The following is a 22932-nucleotide window of genomic DNA, read 5'->3' as shown; positions in this document are numbered from 1 at the left end:
ATCTTACAACACCACAATACACTTTACAGCCGTGTGTGGCTGTGTGTATGTATGTGCAGAAGTATACGAGGGACGGTGCAGCGATGCAATTCAACGAATGCTATATTTCTCATTATTTCTCATCTTACTGGCTGGCTGTGACTCATTCTGCAAGGAGTCACGATGTTTTATTATCTGATACGACATATTTTGTGTCCGTGTCGTTCAGATCCAGAAGCGGCACTCCAGCAGCAGCATGGATGAACGCCCCTCCCCCTCGCCATCAGCTCGTGAATATGTGGAGTCCCTGCATCAGAACAACAGGGTCACGCTACTGTTTGGCAAAAACAATGTGCTTGTACAACCGGTAACTGTTTGATTCCTCTTGATCACTCATTATGTAGATATGAAACTCCCTGGAAGTAATATCGAATAAAAAAACCTCCATCCCTGTGGCTGTTTCAGAGGGATGACATGGAGGCCGTCCCTGGTTACCTCTCTCTGCACCAGAACGCTGACATCATGACCCTGAAGTGGACGCCCAATCAGCTGATGAACGGCTCTGTCGGAGACTTGGACTATGAACACAGGTGCAAAATTATCCAGCTGCAGATGAATCGTGAATTATGGTGATTGTGTCTGTCTACAAAGCCGGCGCCTGACAATATGAACAATCCCTCTCTGATAATCTGACGTTTATTGTGCTTTCTCAAGGACAAGTAAACGCTCTGCATCATTTCTTCAGTTTTTTTTTTTTTTGTCGTTGTTTGTCTAAAACCCGGCTGTTGCTGAATAATGCAGCGTGTTTGTGTGTGGCTCAGGGGCTCAGTGTGCAGCCGATCTGATGAGGCCTATTTTCAGCACACCAGCAGCCAGTAGATGGTTTATTGACTTAGACAATGTAAGACATTTCTCAAACCAGCAAACCGTGTTATGTTCCTGTGCCTGCACATGGTTTCTCTCACCCAAAAAAAATCGATTACTGCAGTAGTCAACTGTGTGTCCGTTCATCTGTGTGCACACTCCTGACTGCTTTCTTTATGATCTATAAAAATTAATGTTCCGTGAGGTTTTGATGAACACACATGGTTTGTTTTTAAGCTGGTCTAGTCTTGGATTTTATTTTACTGACTGTGTATTTTATTCAATGTTTTTCAGTGTTTACTGGGACTATGCAATGACGATCCCTCTAGAGGAGATAGTTTACTTGCACTGTCACCAACAAGGTGAGTCCACACGATCGGGCGGCTAAGCTAAAAGCTGTCTGTAGTGGGTGCACAGGCTCAACTTTCCAATAATTAATGACTGATTGTCCTTTTTTTGGGTGAACTGATCCTTTATCCTTATCCCTTGTGACCCAGTTCAGGCAGACAACTCAAGCTGCACCGTTATACATATGTGAGATGCCCCCTTTCTCAGAATCATCTATGAAACACACCCTCCCAGTTTGGTGGTCTATTTCCAAAAAAATTTCCCAACTCTCCCTCTGCCTGTCTCTTGCGTCAGTATTGCAGCACCGTCATCATGGCATCCACCTCCAGGCTCCGACTGGGTGGCTCAAGATGTTTTCGCTCATCACTCCCCAGTATCTCTGTGTAAACATATCTGCGGGGAGTAATGAGATCGGGAGTTGTCTGACTGAACTCACGTGTTTTTACAGCCTTTTCAATTTATTATCATTGCAATTAAACGTAGCCGTCAATAAAACATCATCACGGATGATTAAACAAGGTAATCATCTCCTGTGTGTACCTTCCTCTAGTTGACAGTGGGGGGACAGTGGTGCTGGTCAGTCAGGATGGGATCCAAAGACCTCCGCTTCGCTTCCCCAGAGGAGGCCACTTGCTCCAGTTCCTCTCCTGCCTGGAGAACGGCCTGCTTCCCCACGGCCAGCTGGACCCTCCACTCTGGTCCCAGAGGGGAAAGGTCAGAACAGAAGGTCCTTCTTTGCCAAACACAGATATGTATAATAGGCATTCTCCTAGAAAAGGAAGCGCTAAATCAGCCTTATCCGATCAATAAATCAATATGAAAGACATTTGGATTTGGAAATAGATGCACTGCCTGGTTGTATTCATTAGTTGGAGTGGTAGTGATGAAAGCATGACTTGATGTTCTCTCTGCACCACCACACAAGAGCTACCTCCTCTAATGAATGGATGATTTTGTCGGACTGTGAAAAGCATTGTATCTGCAGCTAAACTGGATAATGAAAGCCCACCCACGCATGTTCAGCCTCTATTAATAAGCTCCAGCATACGGACACTCATCATTTTTAATTCACGTTGAGTGCTCGGCGGGGCTCTAATGGTTGGAAATGTTTTGTTGTTGGTATTTAGTTTAATCACAGTTATATTCTCAATCGCAGGGAAAGGTGTTTCCCAAGCTGCGGAAGAGGGTTCCTCAGGGATCTGGATCCACAGAGTCGGTCTCCGATAAGGAGGAGGACGAGGCCACAGACTACGTCTTCCGCATCCTCTTTCCAAACAGCCAGTCAGAGTTTGGTGAGATTCCCAGACGCAAATTAATATGAGCAGCGCCCACGAGGGGCTTCTCCACGCCGTTGCACTTTTTACGAAAATGTTACTCGTTGTTTGTTACAGTGACTGTAACCCATCCTCCCCACCCGACTTCCTCCCTCTCCCCTCACCTGAGCGGACAGTCCCCCTGCAAAACAGGCATCCTGGTCGTTCCCAAGAGGTCCCGCGGCTGTCTGGAAGAATCCCCCTCACTCACAGGAAGCGGCTGTAACACTTGTCACACCTCGGCTCGTCTGTCAGCTTTGCCTCGCTCCCTTTAATTCGCTTGCATCTAATATCCTCTCGGCCTGTCCTGCGCCCTCTGGCAAAGTTTATTGATGCGTCCCGTTATTAAAGCCCCTCCCACTCTCTGCTACCTTGTGTCACACCTTTTTTTTTTTTTTTTTTTACTGCATTACAGCGCGGTAACCTTTCAACCGCCAATGGGTGAACAACTGATTGATCGAGTGTGGCTCCTGAGCTGGGAAAAAGGCTCTCGCTCAATTCATCTTTCTCTCACGATAATGTGATTGAGTATGATGGCTTCATGCTTTCAAATTGCGCATCGTTCCCTGGTTGCATAATTGTTTTTGTCTTTATGCTTTATCTTTGCTCAAACAGGAATCAAGCACCAACAATATTGTCCTCTGAAGTGCTCTCAGCAGATCACAATTGATGAGCATAATTCTGCTTATGCAAAATGTTTTCCGGCTGTGTTTTAAATCACAGAAGTGCAAATGTAATTGTTCTTGAAAGCCCCCCGAGCGGCATAATTTTAAGCTTTTAAGCGTTTTGTGTTTGTGTGTGTGCATGTTGCAGTGACCCCTCCAGACTTGATGGATCAGGGAGCTACGATGTGGCACCCCACTCTCAGGAAGTCCTCGTGTTCCTCTTGCTCTCAGGGGAGCTTCTCTGACGGGGCGACGCCCAAGGGGTGCAACCATGAGAGGTGAGAGGAAAAACACTTCAAGCTACACTGAGTCGTTTTTAGATGGGGGATGAGGAAACTGCTGAAGGGAAACACACGCTCATCTGACATCCCTTAGTGCACAACGAGAAATCCTGAACTGGGAAGGAAGCAAAGATACAAGAACCTTGCAATTAACTAGAAGACAATTATGTGACATTTACCTCACTGACAGGGAAATGTGTTGGAAAAATGAGGTGATTAGCACGGCAGATAAAATGGTTGGAGGCTGTGCGAAAAAGCTGCTGAGCCAATTTGCTCTATACGGCAGCACAATAGGTTATCATTTGAATGATAAAGGTTTGCTACAACACCATTACAAACATCCACATTAGATACAGCATCTGGTATAATGCACCAGATGATTACATTTGTGAAACGAGAACAGAAAAGTTGCATTAAGTCGTCTGCGCTCTGTGCTGTTATCTTCCTGCAGGGCTCCTCTGAAGATGCTGTGCGACAACATGAAGTATCAGATCATCTCTCGAGCGTTTTACGGCTGTATGTGATCACTTACTGTTTACACTGACAAGCCTTAAAGGGGAATTCCAGTATTTTTAAACCATGGCCCTATATTTAGTTATGTTTTTGTGTGTAAATGATTCATATTTAGAAAAAAAGGTTTTGGGATCCGTCCAGTAATTCGCCTCAGCTGGCAGCTGCGACAAGGCTGCAACATAATCCTTAGGGCCAACTATGACTGACAGATTTACGTCCGCTACGAGTGTTTGTATTTGCCGCTGAAGAGTAGGATCCTTTTTTGTAACCAGAAACATCACCAGAGTCTCATCCAAGGAGAAGTCTTGCGCTTAAATCTCATGAGCGGTGAGTTGTTTCCAGTTTCAGTTGTTGCCTCACCTAGATTGTCAAAAAATGTAATCGTCAGCACGGAGTTTGGAAACAAATTCTCGCTGGCAGGTCTTCTTGGTAAACTCCAAACTCCCTCTCCGACAACTTATCTCTCATGACATTTCAGAGCGAGACTTCTCCTCGAACGAGGCTTGTGTTTCTGGTTACAAAAAGGATCTTATTATTTAACGAAAAGTAAGAATCCTTTCTGTAATGTTGTCTGACACAGAATAACAAGCTCAGCCTGTCAGTGGCTAAAACAAACACTTTGTGGTCGTATCTTTGACAGTCGAAGTTCCCAAGGGATTACGTTGAAGCTGTGTCACAGCTGCCAGCTGAGGCAATCTACTGGAAAAAATGGGGGGGCGGAGTGGCTGAGACAGACACCATTCACTTTATTACCAGACACTGTACCATCAAAATGATTTTGAAGCTGTTAGTTTAAGGTGAGAAGGCTACATAATGTTGCTTTAGATATCAGTATGTGGTACATTAAATCCTTGTTTTAATTATCACCAACATCCGCAGAGGCATTAGCTAATTAACACTTTTGTCCACCAGGGTTGGCGTACTGCCGTCACCTGTCCACGGTGCGCACTCACCTCTCTGCCCTCGTCAATCACACCATCGTGGCTCCCGACGTGCCGCGCGACGCCTACAAAGGGCTCACCGCAGACGTGTGGCAGACGTTCCTCCAGGACCGCACAGTAAGCACCGCCGCTGTCACGGCACTGCAACATATGCTGTCCACACACACTCACACACACACGCACACTCTGTCACTCTTCTGTCTCAGCCATGTTCATCCTATACTAATCATGTGGCTCACACCATTAGTCTCACAACAATGTGCATGAAGCGTCGCTAATGGAGCTGTCAGTCACACAGTCAGCCTGTACAGTTTATCTGGACATTAGTTTCATTTCCCAGGAGCCACGGAGAGTTTGACCTGAACATAAAACACATTTTTGCATGTTTAATAGGCGAATAATTTTCCTATCTAAAGTCCTATCTGTGTTTTTTATTTTTTTAATAATTGTATAATACCAATGAAATATTAGACAGTTGATTCACGTTCATGACCGAAGGCCTGAAAGATAAGTGGTTTAATTTAAAAGGATTACTTTTTCTACCAAATACTCTTAATACTATAAATGTATTTACTTTTGAGCTATCTTATAAAACCCATGTAAATCTGCCTCATAATTAATGGAGGGCACAAATAAATCCTCTTAATGTTTGATTAAAGAGGTCATATTATGTTCTTTGGGCTTTTACCTTTACTTTATTGTGTTTTGTAGCATTTTTGTGCATGTAAAAGGTCTGCAAAATGTGAAAAAGTAATGTAAAAAAATAACATATGTGCGTAACTATGTAACAGGCGTTTTATATTTATATATTTATATATAAAAAATGTATATATAGAGCTCTAAAGCCCCTGTAATAGCGGAGCAAACACCAACACACATTGGGTCCCCGAGCTCCTCAGTCTGCACCGCTAGCGTCACAGCTAACTGAGCTAACTAGTAGCTGCAGTTAGAGGCAGTGTGGCGCTATGCTGCTCCTTATTTGCTTTGAGTATGAATATGGCAGGTGGTCAGTTCTTACATAAATTGCCCCTTTAAGGTATTGATCTTGTGTCTTCAGGCGTACGAGGAGAAGGAGCTGCTTCGTCTGGTCTACTTCGGCGGTGTGGACGCCTCGCTGCGTAAGGAAGTGTGGCCCTTCCTGCTGGGTCATTACCAGTTTGGCATGTCAGAAGCTGAGAGGAATAAGGTTTGTCATTCCCACGGTTGTGGCTTTGCTCCTATAGCATCTTCCTTCTGAATGACTGACTCTCGATCCCTCTCTCCAGGTGGATGAACAGGTGCGAGTGTGCTACCAGCAGACCATGTGTGAGTGGCTCCGCTGCGAGGAGATCGTTCGCCAGCGGGAGAAGGAGCACCATGCTGCAGCGTTAGCCAAGTGCTCTTCAGGAGCGAGCATGGACAGTTCAAGTCAGAAGATGATGCACCATGACTCCACCGTCAGCAATGAGGTGAAGCAGTAACACACACTTAGATTCAGAGGTTTAGGTTGCATAATCGAAGATACGTAGAATAAAGCGCTCTGGGGACTTGATCCATGCAATGAGCTTTTATTTTTACCCTTCTTTTTCATGCATCAAATCACTGGAGAATCCCTTTAATGTCAGCCGAGCACATGAGCCAACGTATAATAAGACTGTACATCAATGGAATATTATAATGTAATAATGTCTGGGCCTGAATGTCTTTATTGCCCAGTCCCCGTCCCCCCAGAGCTCAGACAGACAGAGTCTGACTCGCCTGCAGAGTGACTCCAGCAGCAGCACGCAGGTAACAAATATTCACCACATTACGACCTGAACAGACGGTGTTTTTATTTTAGTCTTCCAGACAAACTGAACAGCACTTCTGTTACATGATGCTCCTGATCTTTTATGACTCACTTCCTGATATACGTCTAAAGTAATGCATGTCATCTCAACTTTTTCGAACCAATACTCCTCATTCCTGCATTCTCTCTCCTGCTAGTTCTTCACATCCTCCCATCCCTTCCCCTGGACTAGCCTGCTTCCCTTTGGCTTGTTCTTTCAGGTGTTTGAGTCGGTGGAGGAGGTGGACCAGATCGAGACGGAGCCCAAGAGCGAAGAGGCCAAACAGGTGCCAAAGATGCCCAACGGAGCTCTGCAGAATGGGACGAGCTCTCCAGACTCCGGACATCCCTCCTCCCGCAACTTCTCCGTCACTTCCGGCCTGTCGGACGGCTCGTTCAGCACGGAGGACAGCGGTGCGCACGATTCAACCTCGAGACCTGCAGCTGTCCCTCCGGCGCCTGCAGGGACAGAGAGTGAAGGTCTGACAGAGGACGCCCAGGTGAAAGGTGAAGCGAGGGACAAAGAGGACGAGGAGGGGAAAGAGCCTGATGTGACCCAAACTGCAGAAAACACCAAGACTGAGACGACAGGTGACGACATGATACAGCCACTGGAGGAGGGGCTGGTGAAGGAACTCAAAACTGTTGAGGAGTCTGGAGCGATTAAAACAGAGGGGTGTGAAGAGAAAGACCTGGATGCACCTGCAGGTATTAAAGGAATTACATCAGAAACATCACAGCTCGAGGCAGAAACAACTGTGAACGAAGGAAAACCAAACGCAATGGACGAATCAAATACATGTAAACCACAAGAGGTTTTATTGGCAGAAAGGAAAGAAGATATATCGATAGATCCCGTGGCTCCTGAAGCTGAAAAGACCCTTGTTTTCTCAGCAGACGCCGGGGTCTCCAGAGCCAGAGAATCGTACTTTACCCCTCAGAAAGACGACGTTGAGGTCATGACCGAATCTGATGAGTCTCCCTCAGCCATAGAGATGGAGGAGATCCCCAAAGCCAAAGTTTCCATGGTGCCTTGGAGCAGGAAGGGACGCTGCGAAGGACCGACTCTCTCCGACGACTCGGCCGCTCACGTGGAGGAGGAGCAGGGAAAGCCCAGTCCAGAGGGCACAGAGTCCATCCTGTCTGAGGAGCCGGAGATGGAGAGCCTCTACCCCAACTTTGACTCTCTGGCCCGGTCCGAGAGCACCAAGCATGAAGCCAGCTCTCAAGAATCTGCTGGGGGCCCCTTTTCTGTAAGGAGACACATGTTAAAGTCCAAATTAATTCATCCTCAAGTAAATCAACTCAATAAAGAGTCTTTTATTAATGTATTCATTGTTCTGTTTGTTTCAGCAAGAGCTTTTGGACTTGTACACATTAAATCTGCACCGCATTGAAAAAGATGTCCAGCGCTGTGACAGAAACTACTGGTACTTCACTCCGGCCAATCTGGAGAAACTGCGCAACATCATGTGCAGGTAACACACGCTGACAGAATCAGGGTTTCAATAAAGAGTGTAAACATGAAAATATCAAAACGAACAATGAACTGATACTATTATCTGTGTACACAAAGCCTGATATAATTTATTCCTCAAAAGACCTTTATTGATTTAGGTATTAGAGATATTTTTCAGATCCGACCTGTTGATTCCTGTTTTAAGCTGATTTCGATGTTCTTTCTTTCCAGGAACTATATTTGACAAAATACATAAACATTTTTGTAACCTTTCTTTAATGAAAAATGTATTAATATTAATATTAATATTAATTCATATTGCACAGGGCAGCAGGCAGCAGAGGAGAGAAGAAAGACATTAGAAAGTGCATTTGTAAATGACAGAAAAATGCTTTTAAGGCTCTGAGCTCGAATGAAACGAGTGCACATAAATTATGTAAACAACATAAAATATTTTGTTGTTTTTTTTCACTTTGGGCTGGTAGGCCAATCATACTGAAAATTGTCCGATCCTGGTCTCTCAGCATTCAGTTGGTGCATATCTGGTTTTTGGAAATTAAATAGCTTTTTTTTTTTTAAATATGAAACTATATACTGTATGTGTGACCTGAAGATTAAGGCCTTTTTCTCCTTATAGCACCTTCACACAAGCTCAGCTGAAGGGCCCTAAATACGAAAAATAAGCGTCCTTCCACCTCACCTAGAATATCCGAGGACAAAACCAAAGCATTATATTTACACCTCAGTGAAGCCGAATCATGTCAACGTGAGGTGTAATAACAGATTTTTTGCACTTTAAGGGTAGTCGGTTTGATAAATGGTGAATATCGCTTTGAAAAACGTATTTTCACACCTCTAAAGCAGCGTACGATAAAAACAGCCGTGTTCACTTCTCTTGGTTTCATATTTCCAGTTATATCTGGAGGCACCTTGACATCGGTTATGTTCAGGGCATGTGTGATCTGCTGGCTCCACTTCTTGTCATTCTGGATGATGGTGAGTCAACACACTGAATCATGTTTTATTCTTCCCTCCTCTCTGACATCTGGTGTATTTTTACAGCTTTTGTCGGAGCAGCTTGCCCACTCACTTTCTCCCCTCTGCTTGCTCCTTTTTCAGAGGCCATGGCCTTCAGCTGTTTCACGGAGCTCATGAAGAGAATGAATCAAAACTTTCCGCACGGAGGAGCTATGGACACTCACTTTGCCAACATGCGCTCTCTAATCCAGGTAATACAGCACCGGTGAAGTCTTTACACATTCATTACCACTTAAATCCGTTCATTAGCTGCAAACGCCCCACTTTTTCACACTTCTCCTCCACAAGCAGTCTCATTATTTCTTTTTCCTGAATCTCCTCTGATCCCCTCTGTGTGCATAAGATCCTGGACTCTGAGCTGTTCGAGCTGATGCACCAGAACGGAGACTACACCCACTTCTACTTCTGCTACCGCTGGTTCCTCCTCGACTTCAAGCGAGGTAAAGTGACAGCGTGGTGCGAAAGAGTTTGTGCCAATTAGAGAAAGTAGAAGATTCGCTCCTCTTTAACAACACGCTTGGCAGCTTGCTAACAAGACATGTAGTTAGTTATTAACGCTTGGAAAGGAAATAGAGAAGTCGGTTTATATTTTTGGAAACCTATTCCTGGGAGTTGCTCATGAAAGAATTGGCATGAACTGGTTTGGTAATTAATTATGCTTCATACTGAAGATGTATATCTCTGTTTTCTGTAGATTTTCTCACCTTGGTGTCTCAGTATCTCCTCTCACCCACCCCAGCAAACACCTGCTTCCACTCTCTCTGATAACTTCACTCGCCTTTCATCCACGCCCTCAAACACTTCGACGGCTTTGTTCGTGCTTTGTTTTTTTTCAGAGCTGGTGTACGATGACGTGTTCGCAGTCTGGGAAACCATCTGGGCCGCCAAGTGTGTCTCTTCTAGTCACTTTGTCCTCTTCATCGCCCTGGCGCTGGTGGAGATCTACAGGGACATCATCCTGGAGAACAACATGGACTTCACCGACATCATTAAGTTTTTCAACGGTAAAACATAGAGACATCTTCTCATCCCTGCCGAAGGGGCACGCCACTGATTTTACACATTGAAGATAAGTTTACTCATGGGGAGGGGCGACTTTTTGACCTGCCGCAACAACTGTATAATGTTGCCTGTGGCTCTGAAGGAGCTTTTTCTTTCTTTCTCTGCCGCATGAAGTCGGCTTCCTGATTTCAGATTTTTACAAAGCCAAAAAGCTCCTCTGACTGACTTGGTTTTGTTCCCAGCCGGGGGGAGAACAGCTGTCAGTGAGCAGAACACCAGCATCATAAATGGATTTCCAAACTAGATGTTGGCTGAAATAAAAATGTGACTTGACTATAAAACATCGATGCTGTGCAGGTTTGGCAGATGATTCATCGATGGCCATAAAAAACTCGGGTATAAGAAATTACTTACTTACACAAACAACAAATAAAATCTCCATCCCTCCATCAGGACTTCAGTTTGAAGGACTGACACGTCTGTTCAGACGTTTAATGAAACATATTCAGCGGTGGTTTTGAGGTTAGCTGAGGTTATTTCTGACGTGCACCGGTAAGAAGAACTGAACCTGCTCTGTTTTCTTTTGTTCTTTCAGAAATGGCCGAGCATCACAACATCAAGCAGGTCCTGACCCAGGCCAGAGATCTGGTGTGCAAGGTGCAGATGCTGATAGAGAACAAGTGATTGTGCTGTTTGTCTTCTTTCTCCTTCCAAGTAAAGTGTGATCGGCTGTAGCAGCACAAAGAGACAAACACACATGAGCTCACACGCGCACACACACACACTTCACACACACTACACAAGGCCTTTACAATCACAGTTTGCTGCTATGAGCCTTATTCTCTGTATTGTTTGTGTTGTCAGCAGGTGTATGAGAATATTAAGCTTCATATTTGTCAGTATGTTCAAGTGCAAAAACAAAAATGTATCTGAAAAAAACAAATTTCTTTTAATTCCTAAATATTTTTATGTCAGAAATCCCGTAAGTGTCGATCTTAATCCGAGTGCACTTAATATTTTGAGATAGAAGAAGGTCTTAGTTGCACATTTCAAAACCAAAATGCAAGAGCTGAATTCAAGCAGAGACTATATTTATGAGAAATATACATTGTGATAATAGTTTATAATAGTTATTTTAGTAGTCGAAGTCTACAAGAGTGAACTTTAAATATACACGAGTCGTCCCCGTATACCTCGACCTTAATGAAGGAAAGAATGTAAGCAGACTTTTTTCGTTTTTTCGTTTTTAAACACCCAAAACGTCAAATTAATTTCCACTGATGACTGATTCAGAGCACACTGGATCACTGCAGTCCAAAAACAATTCAACAACCCAAAACTCGGTTATGTTTAACACACACACACACACACAACGTTTAATGATGATTTTAGCTTTTAGCACCAAGTCAGTGATTTAGCATCCAACAGTGTTTTTTCAATGTCTGAAACTGCCTTTGTCTGCCAAATATTATGTCTTTGTTCTGTGTGAACTGTACTGTACTGAGAGAAAACTGTGTTTAACTTATTAAAAAAAATGATATTATGTTAACTCTTGTAAAATCATAACCAAATCTTTAAGTGGACTTATGGATGTCTGGGCAGAGATTTATGTAAAGCAAACAAGCCTGATTTGTCTTCTTGAGTTGTGTTTCGTTATCCAGTGAACCGCTGTATATTTTTGTAAATTGTGCAGTTTACTCACCTTGATTTTGTGTCTTCTAACGTCTGCCGCCCGTCTGTTGAATCAAATGTTTACTATGATTATGAATTAGGAAGATCAGATAAAGTGTTTTGTGTAGGATTTAGTGACATCTAGCGGCGCGACTGCAGATTGCGACTAACTGAACGCCCCTCGTCTCACCCTTCCTGACGGTGGCCATTAAAAATGTGTAAAATGCGAAAGGCCCTCTCTCGAGTCAGCGTTTAGTTTGTCCGTTCTGGGCTGCCGTAGAAAACATGGTGGACTCTCGGTGGAAGAGGACCCTCCAGGCTCCCTCTGTAGATATAAAAGGCTCATGTAAGGTAATAAAAACAAAAGGATTCTTAGCCCTCTCCACGTGTATTTCTCAAAACGTAGCTTTTTCTATGCATTTCGGCATTTTGTACACATAAACAGCGTTTTAGGTCACTGAAAACAGACCTTTTGGAAAAACTCCTTCCAGGGTGAAGATATCCAGAAACTCCATTTTTCAGTGTTTATGTCTTTACGGGCAGAAACTGAGATTTTTTTGGAAATGATACACACGCGTTTACGGAGTATTTGAGTTTGTATGGTGATGGAAAGGATGTTAAACGTTATATTTAGTGAGACGGAGACCGAGACGATGGAAAAGAGACATTGTAAGACTCCTTTACAATGATTCTGTGAAGAGCAGCCACATTTCACTGCCTCGTTCGTAGTATTTTCTCTGACTACAGCAACCGACCAGAGTATACAATCTGCTTCCTGTTTACAACGGCACGCGCTAGCCCAGTTTCTTAAAAACCATGTTTCCAAAAAATACCCGTGCACGTGTGGACTAGCCCTTAGTTTCAGGTGAGTGTACACTAATGAAAACATAATTTTCTGACTGATTATATTCCATTTTCACCTCTAAATCCTTTTAACACAGGGATGAAATGATGAAAGGAATAGGATAATTTTTTTAAATGAACTGCAGGCGACCGGATGTTATGATGGAAACAGATTTATGGTTTTGGCAGATTCGGGGCGTGTGAGGACGTTCAATAGATGTGTTTACTTTCCCTTGAATTAGTCCAAATGTTGGTCTCAGTTACCGACATTCATGACGGTCATTCATCGCCTGAAACTTCACTCAGTTGGTCTTCAAGTGTTGCTCCATGAATGTGGTATAAAGATGAACTGCTTTTGCTATCGGTGTTTCTTTGTGAATGCTAACTGCTGTCAGAAAACCTGTTTTTTTAAATTTATTGTAACATTTTATTTGCCACAGTATTTATTTATTTATTTATTCCTTGTTTTGTTTTGTTTTTTTTCATTCAGATGCTGCTTTTGTTTGTAAAGCTGATATTTTTTATTTCCTGGCCAGTTCTAAATGTTTACTGTAAAACAATCAAGATTCTATACTCAGAGTTCATTTATATATATAAATATATATATTAAATGGTATATGTTCTTATAATAAAAATATTAAAAATGGATTCATCATTATTGTAATGTGCGTTTTACTACTTAAAGCCAAACTTTTCATGTAGCACCATCATCAGGTCAACACTTACTACAGACATTGTCATTAACCTCACACTTTATTTATGTTTACTGCTCATTAGCAACACCTGGTAAGCTTTCTGTAACAAAAGCACATTAGCATTATCATTGTGAACACGTTAGCATGCTCTGGAAAAGACAAACAACTTCTTCCTCAGGTCTAAGCAGTGAACACACCTGTATTTAATATACAATCATGAAATATCACAGAAATATCTCCTAATTCACCTAAATAAGTAATTGAACCACCTTTCTAGTCGTATTGAGACATCTGTACTGGAGTGATTGAGCTTTAAGGACACTACAACATGTGGAAACACTTTATATTTCCTTTTCGACAGAACAGACACGACCTGTTATACACAAGATTTGCTGATTTATTTGCCAAATGAAAATATAAATAAAATAGGAAACACTAACCGAAGAGCATAACAAGAAACTTTATTTATAATGGTGTATAATAATGTCATATTTTGTGATCACACTTGAGAGATACAGACAATAAATATTGTAGTGTAATAGTGTAAATGTGGCAGATCTCAGAGACCACCATTGGAGGCAGCACATTTCCCATGAATGAAACAAATACTGAGACACGACTAGAAGATTGTGTTTTGTCTTTATGAAGAACTGTCAATAAAGTTTTCTGCAGAGCCCGGATAGCTCAGTCGGTAGAGCATCAGACTTTTAATCTGAGGGTCCAGGGTTCAAGTCCCTGTTCGGGCGATAGTATTTTCTTTGCAGTAGCTCACAAAGTGGATCCAGTGTCACTTTCTAACAACGATTAAATTGTTACTAGAGACCGATTAAATTGCGAAGATATAGATATAGTCAGTTTTGAGAGAAAGACAGTCATAATAAGACGGCTTTTGACAACAGTAGCCATCTTTGTTTGATATACACACATACAAAAATAAAAAAATACTACCGCCCGAACAGGGACTTGAACCCTGGACCCTCAGATTAAAAGTCTGATGCTCTACCGACTGAGCTATCCGGGCTCTGCAGTACGCCTCATGGGCAGTTCTTCATAACGACACCACACAATCTTCTAGTCGTGTCTCAGTATTTGTCTCATTTAATGTACTATTATGAATATAAATATTTATTGTCTGTATCTCTCAATTGTAGATTTAAATAGTACAAATCCTATTTTTTTTACTATGATGCATTTTAATTGTACGCATACGCCTGTTTATTTTACCTGTGTCTTTCAACTATGTAATACTCAACTTTATCTGGCTAAATAAGGTTTTATAGTCACCAGAAAAAAACATATTTAAGATTTCCTCGGTACTTATCGACTAAAACGAGACCGTCTGTCGTCTGCTCGGGACATACGCGAAAAAGGAAGTTTACCTTCTCGCTTCCCGTCGTCCCGCCTCCTCTCGGCTAGCAGCTACAACAGTTAGCTTAGCGTCCAAGTTAAGCTAGTTTAGACCCACAGGACTGAAAATGTGACGCTGTTTTTATACAACCTGGACGTAGATAGCTATCTCGACGTGCTTAAAATGTCGGTGTTTAGCATCATTGTCAGACGAACATGCCTAAAAACCATCAGACCTTCATATAAACTGTTTAAAGGTGGATACTCGGGAACAAACAGGAGAAACAGTAGCTCTCGACCACTGAACCCAAAGGTACATTACAAGTCTCTGGTTATTGTTTTTGTCACAGTGGGTTGGTTCAGAAGCCAATGCAGAACTTAGCTGATACCTGTGTTTCATATCTTGATAGGTACCAGAGTTTCCAACATGGGAGCCAGTACCAGAGGACCAACTACCCCCGGTAACCTTGGACATTTACTCATCACAAAATCACACAAAGTTTTCATGTATATCACAGAAACAGCAGAGATGAACAGAGATCAGTGTTTAAATAATGGGGCCTGAGTCATAAAGAGACTGTTTCTAAGCAACACACCATCTTATATTTACAGCCTGCCCAAATCCCTGCGGACCTGGTGGACAAACTGGAGAGACTGGCCTTGGTGGACTTCCGCACCAAACAGGGACTGGAGTGTTTGGAGAAAGCTATAAGATTTGCAGATCAGCTTCATGTTGTTGACACATCAGGGGTTGAACCAATGGACTCAGTTCTGGATGACAGGTATAGTAGAGCAGTGGTCGGAGAAGGTTTCAGATCCTAGTACTTTATAAAAAATACAGTACTACAGGTAAAAGTCCTGCACTCAGACCTTTACCTTTTTAGTATATGATGTTTGTAGCAGTCCCATTGTTTGAGACTTGCTGTCTTTCTTTGTTTTGGGCTGATTTTCCAAAATCCCTCAAGCCTAATTGCAGGGGATTCAGATCACCTGTGCACAGGTGGGGAGACTGACTCCTGGTATTTCCCTCCCAGCCAATCATGGTGTGATGACACCCTGTTTGAAAGGCTTAAAAGAGGTGGGGAATGGCACACAGGTGGCTTTCACCCTCACCCTGAATCTGTCCCTGACCCATTGAGTACCTCATTCCCCCTTAGATTGCCTGCCAGAAACTCTGGTCTGTTTAGGCCCTTTTTTGTTTTCTTGGCTGCCCACATCTTTCTAGTGGGGAAATTGTGTTTATTTGGGAACCCCTTAAAACCCCAATCCCCTGTACACCTTCAGTTTGACATTTTATTTCTCTGGGGCTTGTAGGAGCACATTTGTTTGTTATACCTGGAAGAGCATTTGTTTATTTATTTATTGTCCATGTGGCGAACATTGGGCTTTCTCCCCCCATAGATTTTCATGTTTTTTGTTTATATTTGTATGTAGGTTGGGCTGGCCCATAAGCATTTTATTGCCAGTACCGCCACATGTATGTTGTTTTTTTATTGGTGAAGATGTTGAACTAATTTTAACTACTTTTATTTACTGTTGGGTATTTTAATCTACAGCGCTGCCTCATATTATATAAGATCATTATATGTTTGGAGCGTCGCTGTCCTGTGAGAACAACAGATCTCTAAAAAGTAAACTTTTAATGAACTCAGAAGAACAGCCCTGTTTTCAGCTCTGTGACATTAAAATTTCCAGCTTATCCAAGATGCTTTTTAAAAACTTTATTTGTTTTATGAAGTAGGAGAATAGTCTCAACACATAAAGGAACACACCATCCTTCAGTTTATTAAAAACATTTAAAATGAACACATTTGGGGATGCAGTGTTTTCACTGGGCAGGAAGGACATGAAAAATTGAAAGCGGAGTAGAAGTATAAAGTTGCAAAGTATACAGTTGAGTAAAAGTACTTGGTCAGGAAATACAACTTGTTTACATTTGTTGTTTACTTATAAGCAAAGTGTTGTGATGAATGAACAAGAACTGTAGCTTTAATTTAAGATCTCGTTAAGCCTGTTGAATGATTGCTGTTGTGTTTTTATCTGTGCACGTTCAGGGCGTTAATCCTGAGGGCCGATGCAGTGACTGAAGGGGACTCTGCTGAAGAACTGCTGCAGCTCTCCAAAAACACAGTTGAGGAATATTTTGTGGCACCACCAGGTAAGAAAAAGACTAAATACGTTGATTTTTCAACATTAATGCACATTTTAAGATTAGTTGCACATTTTAAGATAAGGCAATCACCTTTTTTTAAATGATGCTGTACCTTTTTATTGTGAGGATCATTAACTAATATCTGTTTTCTGTCCACAGGAAATATTCCTCTACCAAAGAGGGAGGAGAGGGCTGCCATGCTGAAACACTCGGAGCTCTGATGTTTGAGTTTATTTTTGATATTTATTACTAATTGTTCATTTGGGAAGTTGTTGTTAAAAATAAAAACTTGCTGGTCATGGATCTAGATTGTTTGTTTGTTTTTTCCAGTTTCATTAATCTTATTTTAGTTTCAGTATCGTTTTATCAAACTTGTAAGTGAGCAGTGTGTTGGCAGCCTGCGTTATGAGGAGTGTCGGTACAACAGCACATTTTAAAGGTGCTCTATAATTTGGAGCAATTTACAAGTAATAATCATTTTTATTGATCGTGATATGAGAAATGAAACCTCCCTCATCTCTCTCAGTTAACTATACAAGCCTGTGGATGATTTGTTTATTAATGCTGCTGGACTGTGGATGTCAGATTTTCCGTGACAGACCAAAAGATGTGACTATGTACGTTCTTGAGTGTGAAACAAAAATCACTAAACGACCGGCTTCCAGCGCAACACAGAAGCTCCCCAGAGCCCCTTTTAGGTCCATTGTTTTGGTTTGTGAGTTACAGTAGAAACCTCATATATCCAATTCAATTAAATAGAAACTACTAATCTCTTCCCTCTCTTTCGGTTTAGTTTCCACTTAAAAGAATGTTTTCACAAATATGAAGCTTAAAATAGACTTGACGTGATTAGTTGATTGAGCCACTCCTTGGAACAAGTGGAAAGTCCCGGTTGGACGTCATATAACCTAATCGGGCCATCACCTGTATAAATCTACCTGTGATTTGTTCAATGAATGCCACACCTGTGTGATAAAACTTTGTTATTAATGGGGGTTATTATGGTGGTAAATTCCTAAACGTGCCCTGGAGCAGCACACACACACTCTCACAGTAGCTGCATCATAGTTTGGAGAATGGAAAGTGAAACTTAAGGAAACTGAATGTTCAGTGAAGGGGGAGGTGTTATCAGCTGACGCAGCCTCAGTACATAAACAGAGATGATCTGAAACCTGACACAGCTGCTGCTACTGTCGAGCATCATCTGCGTGTTAGCCACCGTCTCCAGACTGTTTTCTCAAGTGATCAAAACAAGGTAAGAATCTCTCTTTATCAACACTGTGATATTAAACTTCAAGAGTGTTTTCTAGACTTAAATATAAAATATAAATAGACTTCTAATATGCATTTTAATTATCTTTCAGACAACTCATCATGGATATAACCATCACTATGCTGGGTGGGGCGTCCCACACCCTGAGGGTGCACCCAGAGGACACCGTGAGCTCCCTGAAGCAGCTCATCCAGAGTAAACTGGGAGTCCCTGTTCAGACACAGAAGCTGGTGTTTGTGAACGGTCAGAGGACTCATCTCAGCGACGACTCAAAGCCTGTCTGCTCCTATGGTCTACAGCCCGGCTCCCAGGTGTCTCTGCTGGTCACCCAGCCGGCACCCTTCCAGGTCTTCCTCTGCAACCTACAGGGGAAGAAGACCACCTATGATATCAAACCTGACGAGACCGTGATGAACTTCAAGAGAAGGGTGGAGAGCAGAGAGGGGGTCCCAGCGAACCAGCAGAGGCTCATTTACCAGAGCAGAGAGTTGCAAGATGGGAAAAGTCTCTCTGACTATAATGTTGAAGCCCTGGGCACCATCAACATGACGTCCCGTCTGAGAGGAGGCTGAGGACACTGCTGGTTAAATATTATCAGTAAAAGTTGATTTCCTGTAGCCTGTAGTAGGAGATGTGATAGCATTGCATAATGTATTTTTTTACTTATAGTTTTATTTTGAAAAATAAAAGCATTCCTTATGTAAGTGTGTCATGTCTTAAAAACTTGATTTGACTTTGTGTCATTTTGTTATGTTTTATTTATGTCACTGTTACAAAATAAAGTCCCAGATGTGAATGTGAACTGTCTCTTTGCATTTCCTGTCCTGTGCTCCCTCAGCTCAGAGGTGGAGCTGCACCCTGTACAGACCACGACCACATAAAAAAGGCACTTTAGCATTGCAGGTTTGTTGGGAGATAATCAGAAGAACTGCTGTATGTGAGAATGATTTCAGTAGTACAGTGAACAGCTTAAAGCCACTGTGAGGAAGCTGTCTCCAGATTTGCTGTCTGTGCAAAAAAATCAAAGGAAGCTTTTCGTTTCCTTACAGATGCAAAGTAGGCGTACCAAAACAAGGCCACCTTGTTGGCAAACTGCTCGAAAATGAAGACACACACAGGAAAACCACATTAGTGCCGTCAGTATGTGACTCAGCATTTGTTCGATGGCAGGATTGCAGTGAAATACATGTCCATACATGTTTGTCTGATCGTTCTCCAAGACTTAAAACAAAATAAATGAACAGTTAATTGACTTATTATGACTCGAAACTTGATTTAATGGTAGTAATTTTACATGATTTATAAAAGATTTTGATCCGACTGAGATGCAATTTGTCTACAAATTATTCTGATCAAATAAAAGTGCAGAGCAGTGGGCAGTCGCAGAGTTGCTCATAGCAGCTCGGCTCTGTATGTCAGGTCTGTAAATGACAATACTCTAGATGAGAAACTCACAGGTGCTCTTTACAAAAAAGAAAAAACAATAATAATATATTTAAAATCTGTAAACTCTCACTATGTAGAAGAGAATAAAAGACAGCTCATCATGTTTTACTCGTCTCCTGAGTGTTTAATAATCTACATGAGACCACAAGGTCAGCGAGGCTGGAAGATCAGACACACAACACACTTCTCTCTTTCTAACAGTTATCGTAAGCTTTCTAGGTTGCATCCTGTGATAACGACCGGTTGTCCAGCTGTGTCTTCCTTGTTTCTACAGCTCTTCCTAAACTTGATATTTGCCTATACTGACTTCCCTCCAGAGGTTTTGCTGTGGAGGTTCTGTCCCAGTTGATTTGAGGCTGATGGGCCTTGTGTTGTGACAGACGTTTGCATCTAAAGCTAAAATCTGCTGTCCATCTTTGCAGCATAATCCAAAATACTGATTTTGAAATGTGTCAGTAACCCTGAAGTTTACGTGTCCACATCAGAAACCTGTTGGTGGTCAGCAGATTCGGGGATACTGACGACTAAGTTAAATCTACAATATCTTCCTTTACAGAAGTGATCATGAAGGCATATAAAGCCCAAACAATACGTATCTTTTAAAGAAATACAGCTGATTTTAGGATAAAAAGCTGCACAATCAGGCCTACACATCCTGCCACGACCACATTATGATACAAAACAAAAATACCACTTCAATTATTTGTAATTTAGTAAAAATACAAAAAATAATTGGTGTCTTTTAGCCTGACATCTTTTAAACTTGAGTGGAAACTCTCTGTCATCGATGTTACACAATCAGTCCACCTGTAAACATTCAGTCACCTGTCAGATACACTGTCAACAGCTTCTCCTCTGTTTTTAGGGAGTGTTTGTGTTTATGATGACCAGAAAGTCCCAGAAAGAGCTGCATCACGTCAGCAGAATGGAAACCGAAAGTCAATAAAGGCAGAGGAAAGGAAATGAATGTTAAAGACAGGGGGCGGTGCGATCAGCTGAGAGAGCTCATATAAACAGAGATGAGCTGAAACCTCCGGCACAGCTGCTGCGACTACTGACACAACATCACCTGTCCGCCTGACACCATCTGCAGACTCTCACACAAGTTTCCAGAAGTTTCCAGAAGTTTCTCGACTGCAGTTTTTCCTCAAGTGATCACACGGTAAGAAGATCTCTTTATTCACGCTTTATTTTCATTAAAAAGAGTTTTTCTAGACATATTTTTTAAAATGTATTTAATTCAGTGATGGAATGTAACTAAGTACATTTACTCAAGTACTGTGATTAAGCTACAATTAGTATAGTTTTGAGGTACTTGTATTGTACTTGAGTATTTCCATTTTTCTACTACTGTATACTTCCACTTTTTTACTCCACTACATTTATTTGATCACTTTAGTTAGTTAGTGAAGATTATCAGGGCCAGGGAGGAGGAAATGAATGAGAGGAGGAAGCTTTTTTTTCATTATGCACTTTTTATTGTGCGCTGCAAGTCGAAATGTCAAGATTAAAGTCGACATTATGAGATGACTGCCTCAACAAAATGCCTTGTGTCGCTTAAAAAAACAAAAAAACTTCCTCCTCTCATTTTTTTCTCACCAATTGGCTCTGATGCTCTTCTTTGTTAGTCTACTAGTTACTCAGTCTCACTCTGCAGCTAAAACAGAGCGTTCAAGACAAAGTGTGAAGAGGAGTGCTGCAGCAATGCACCATATGAGAAAAATAATGTGTTTTTTGAAAATTAAAGTATGTAAACCTGTTCTACTAGGACCCCCAAATAAAAGTATGACCCTGAACATTAGCATGATATGACCTCTTTAACAGTTTCACTTATACATCAGCATATTTGAACATCATATCTTTACTTTTAGTAAATCTGACTTTTGGGTCCTTCTAACAACAGATTCAATTTTCTTCCAGGCTCATCATGGATATAACCATCATTATGCTGAATGGGGCGTCCCACACCCTGAGGGTGCACCCAGAGGACACCGTGAGCTCCCTGAAGCAGCTCATCCAGAGTAAACTGGGAGTCCCCGTTCAGAAGCAGAAGCTGGTGTTTGTGAACGGTCAGAGGACTCCTCTCAGCGACGACTCAAAGCCTGTCAGCTGGTACGGTCTACAGTCCGGCTCCCAGGTGTCTCTCCTGGTCACCCAGCCGGCACCTTTCCAGGTCTTCCTCAAAAACGAGAAGGGCCAAACGAGCACCTATGATATCAAACCTGACGAGACCGTGGAGAACTTCAAGGCCAAGGTGGAGCGCAGAGAGGGGGTCAAGGCGAGCCAGCAGAGGCTCCTCCACCAGAGCAGAGAGATGACCACTGGAAGACTGTCAGACTACAACGTCAAGGAGCACAGCACCATCGACCTGATGCTCCGCCTGAGGGGAGGCTGAGGACTCTTTTTATGTCAGCAAGTTAATTACCTGTAGCCTATTTTATATTCAGAATCAGCTTTATTGGCAAAGTATGTGTACACAAACAATGAATTTGACTGGTACGGTCTACAGTCCGGCTCCCAGGTGTCTCTGCTGGTCACCCAGCCGCCACCCTTCCAGGTCTTCCTCGAAAACGAGAAGGGCCAAATGATCACCTATGATATCAAACCTGACGAGACCGTGGAGATGACAGATGGTCGACTCTCTGACTATAATGTTGAAGCCCTGGGCACCATCAACATGACGTCCCGTCTGAGAGGAGGCTGAGGACACTGCTGGTTAAATATTATCAGGAAAAGTTGATTTCCTGTTGGCTTGGTTGAATGAAGAACAAATAACATCACATTCTGTAATTTTTTTACTTGTAGTTTTATTTTGAAAAATCAAAGCATTCCTTATGTAAGTGTGTCATGTCTTTAAAACTTGATTTGACTTTGTGTTATTTTGTCTTGACAGTATGAATGTTATCCATAAAGCACAGCATGTTGTCATCTCTTTGGACAAATACATGTTTTATTTATGTCACTGTTTCAAAATAAAGTCCCAGATGTGAATTTGAATTGTCTCTTTGCATTTCCTGTCCTGTGTTCCCTCAGCTCAGAGGTGGAGCTGCACCCTGTACAGACCACGACCACATAAAAAAGGCACTTTAGCATCGCAGGTTTGTTGGGAGATAATCAGAAGAACTACTGTATGTGAGAATGATTTCAGTAGTACAGTGAACAGCTTAAAGCCACTGTGAGGAAGCTGTCTCCAGATTTGCTGACACACACAGGAAAACCACATTAGTGCCGTCAGTATGTGACATCATTAGTTTGATGGCAGGATTGTAGTGCAATACATGTCCATACATGTTTG

At 42.2% G+C, this 22932-nt stretch overlaps 4 protein-coding genes and 2 non-coding genes across 8 annotated transcripts in view; 5 read left to right on the top strand and 1 right to left on the bottom strand.

Moving 5' to 3' along the window:
* Positions 1-13372, top strand: part of sgsm1a (small G protein signaling modulator 1a) — a 29609-nt gene extending 16237 nt beyond the window's left edge. The window contains exons 8-26 of one of the 3 annotated variants that reach the window (XM_073466079.1): positions 209-346; positions 445-569; positions 1138-1205; positions 1742-1905; positions 2348-2483; positions 2583-2726; positions 3318-3447; positions 3902-3966; positions 4876-5021; positions 5962-6090; positions 6170-6352; positions 6600-6671; positions 6933-7964; positions 8065-8189; positions 9084-9166; positions 9290-9399; positions 9552-9648; positions 10045-10212; positions 10806-13372. In XM_073466079.1, coding sequence (XP_073322180.1) covers positions 209-346; positions 445-569; positions 1138-1205; positions 1742-1905; positions 2348-2483; positions 2583-2726; positions 3318-3447; positions 3902-3966; positions 4876-5021; positions 5962-6090; positions 6170-6352; positions 6600-6671; positions 6933-7964; positions 8065-8189; positions 9084-9166; positions 9290-9399; positions 9552-9648; positions 10045-10212; positions 10806-10894 — 3204 coding nt within the window. In that variant the 3' untranslated portion in view covers positions 10895-13372. Of the gene's footprint in view, positions 1-208; positions 347-444; positions 570-1137; positions 1206-1741; positions 1906-2347; positions 2484-2582; positions 2727-3317; positions 3448-3901; positions 3967-4875; positions 5022-5961; positions 6091-6169; positions 6353-6599; positions 6672-6869; positions 7965-8064; positions 8190-9083; positions 9167-9289; positions 9400-9551; positions 9649-9902; positions 10213-10805 lie in introns of those variants that run through there. The other 2 variants (XM_073466078.1, XM_073466080.1) reach the window with 2 other exon arrangements.
* Positions 13373-14092: 720 nt separating this feature from the next.
* On the top strand, positions 14093-14165 carry trnak-uuu (transfer RNA lysine (anticodon UUU)). Its single transcript has one exon. It is a non-coding gene; the product is annotated as a tRNA-Lys (tRNA).
* A 202-nt stretch (positions 14166-14367) lies between these two features.
* trnak-uuu (transfer RNA lysine (anticodon UUU)) lies at positions 14368-14440 on the bottom strand. The gene has a single exon. It is a non-coding gene; the product is annotated as a tRNA-Lys (tRNA).
* A 375-nt stretch (positions 14441-14815) lies between these two features.
* gatc (glutamyl-tRNA amidotransferase subunit C) lies at positions 14816-17221 on the top strand. Its single transcript, XM_073466401.1, has 5 exons — positions 14816-15079; positions 15177-15227; positions 15379-15548; positions 16821-16924; positions 17078-17221. Exons 1-5 carry the CDS (start codon positions 14951-14953, stop codon positions 17137-17139), a joined length of 516 nt encoding a protein of 171 aa, XP_073322502.1. The 5' UTR covers positions 14816-14950; the 3' UTR covers positions 17140-17221.
* An 868-nt stretch (positions 17222-18089) lies between these two features.
* On the top strand, positions 18090-18993 carry LOC140996151 (polyubiquitin-like). Its single transcript, XM_073466436.1, has 2 exons — positions 18090-18173; positions 18283-18993. Exon 2 carries the CDS (start codon positions 18293-18295, stop codon positions 18761-18763), a length of 471 nt encoding a protein of 156 aa, XP_073322537.1. The 5' UTR covers positions 18090-18173; positions 18283-18292; the 3' UTR covers positions 18764-18993.
* Positions 18994-20673: 1680 nt separating this feature from the next.
* On the top strand, positions 20674-22634 carry LOC140995786 (polyubiquitin-like). The gene is made up of 2 exons (XM_073465875.1): positions 20674-20799; positions 21558-22634. The coding sequence occupies exon 2, from the start codon at positions 21565-21567 to the stop codon at positions 22030-22032; it is 468 nt and encodes a 155-aa protein (XP_073321976.1). The 5' UTR covers positions 20674-20799; positions 21558-21564; the 3' UTR covers positions 22033-22634.
* The last annotated feature ends 298 nt before the right edge of the window (positions 22635-22932 follow it).

This window comes from Pagrus major, chromosome 5 (genome assembly GCF_040436345.1).
Source record: "Pagrus major chromosome 5, Pma_NU_1.0".
Taxonomy (NCBI): Eukaryota; Metazoa; Chordata; class Actinopteri; order Spariformes; family Sparidae; genus Pagrus; species Pagrus major.
The sequence above is the reverse complement of the archived record's forward strand: the minus strand, read 5'-3'. Positions and strand labels throughout refer to the sequence as shown.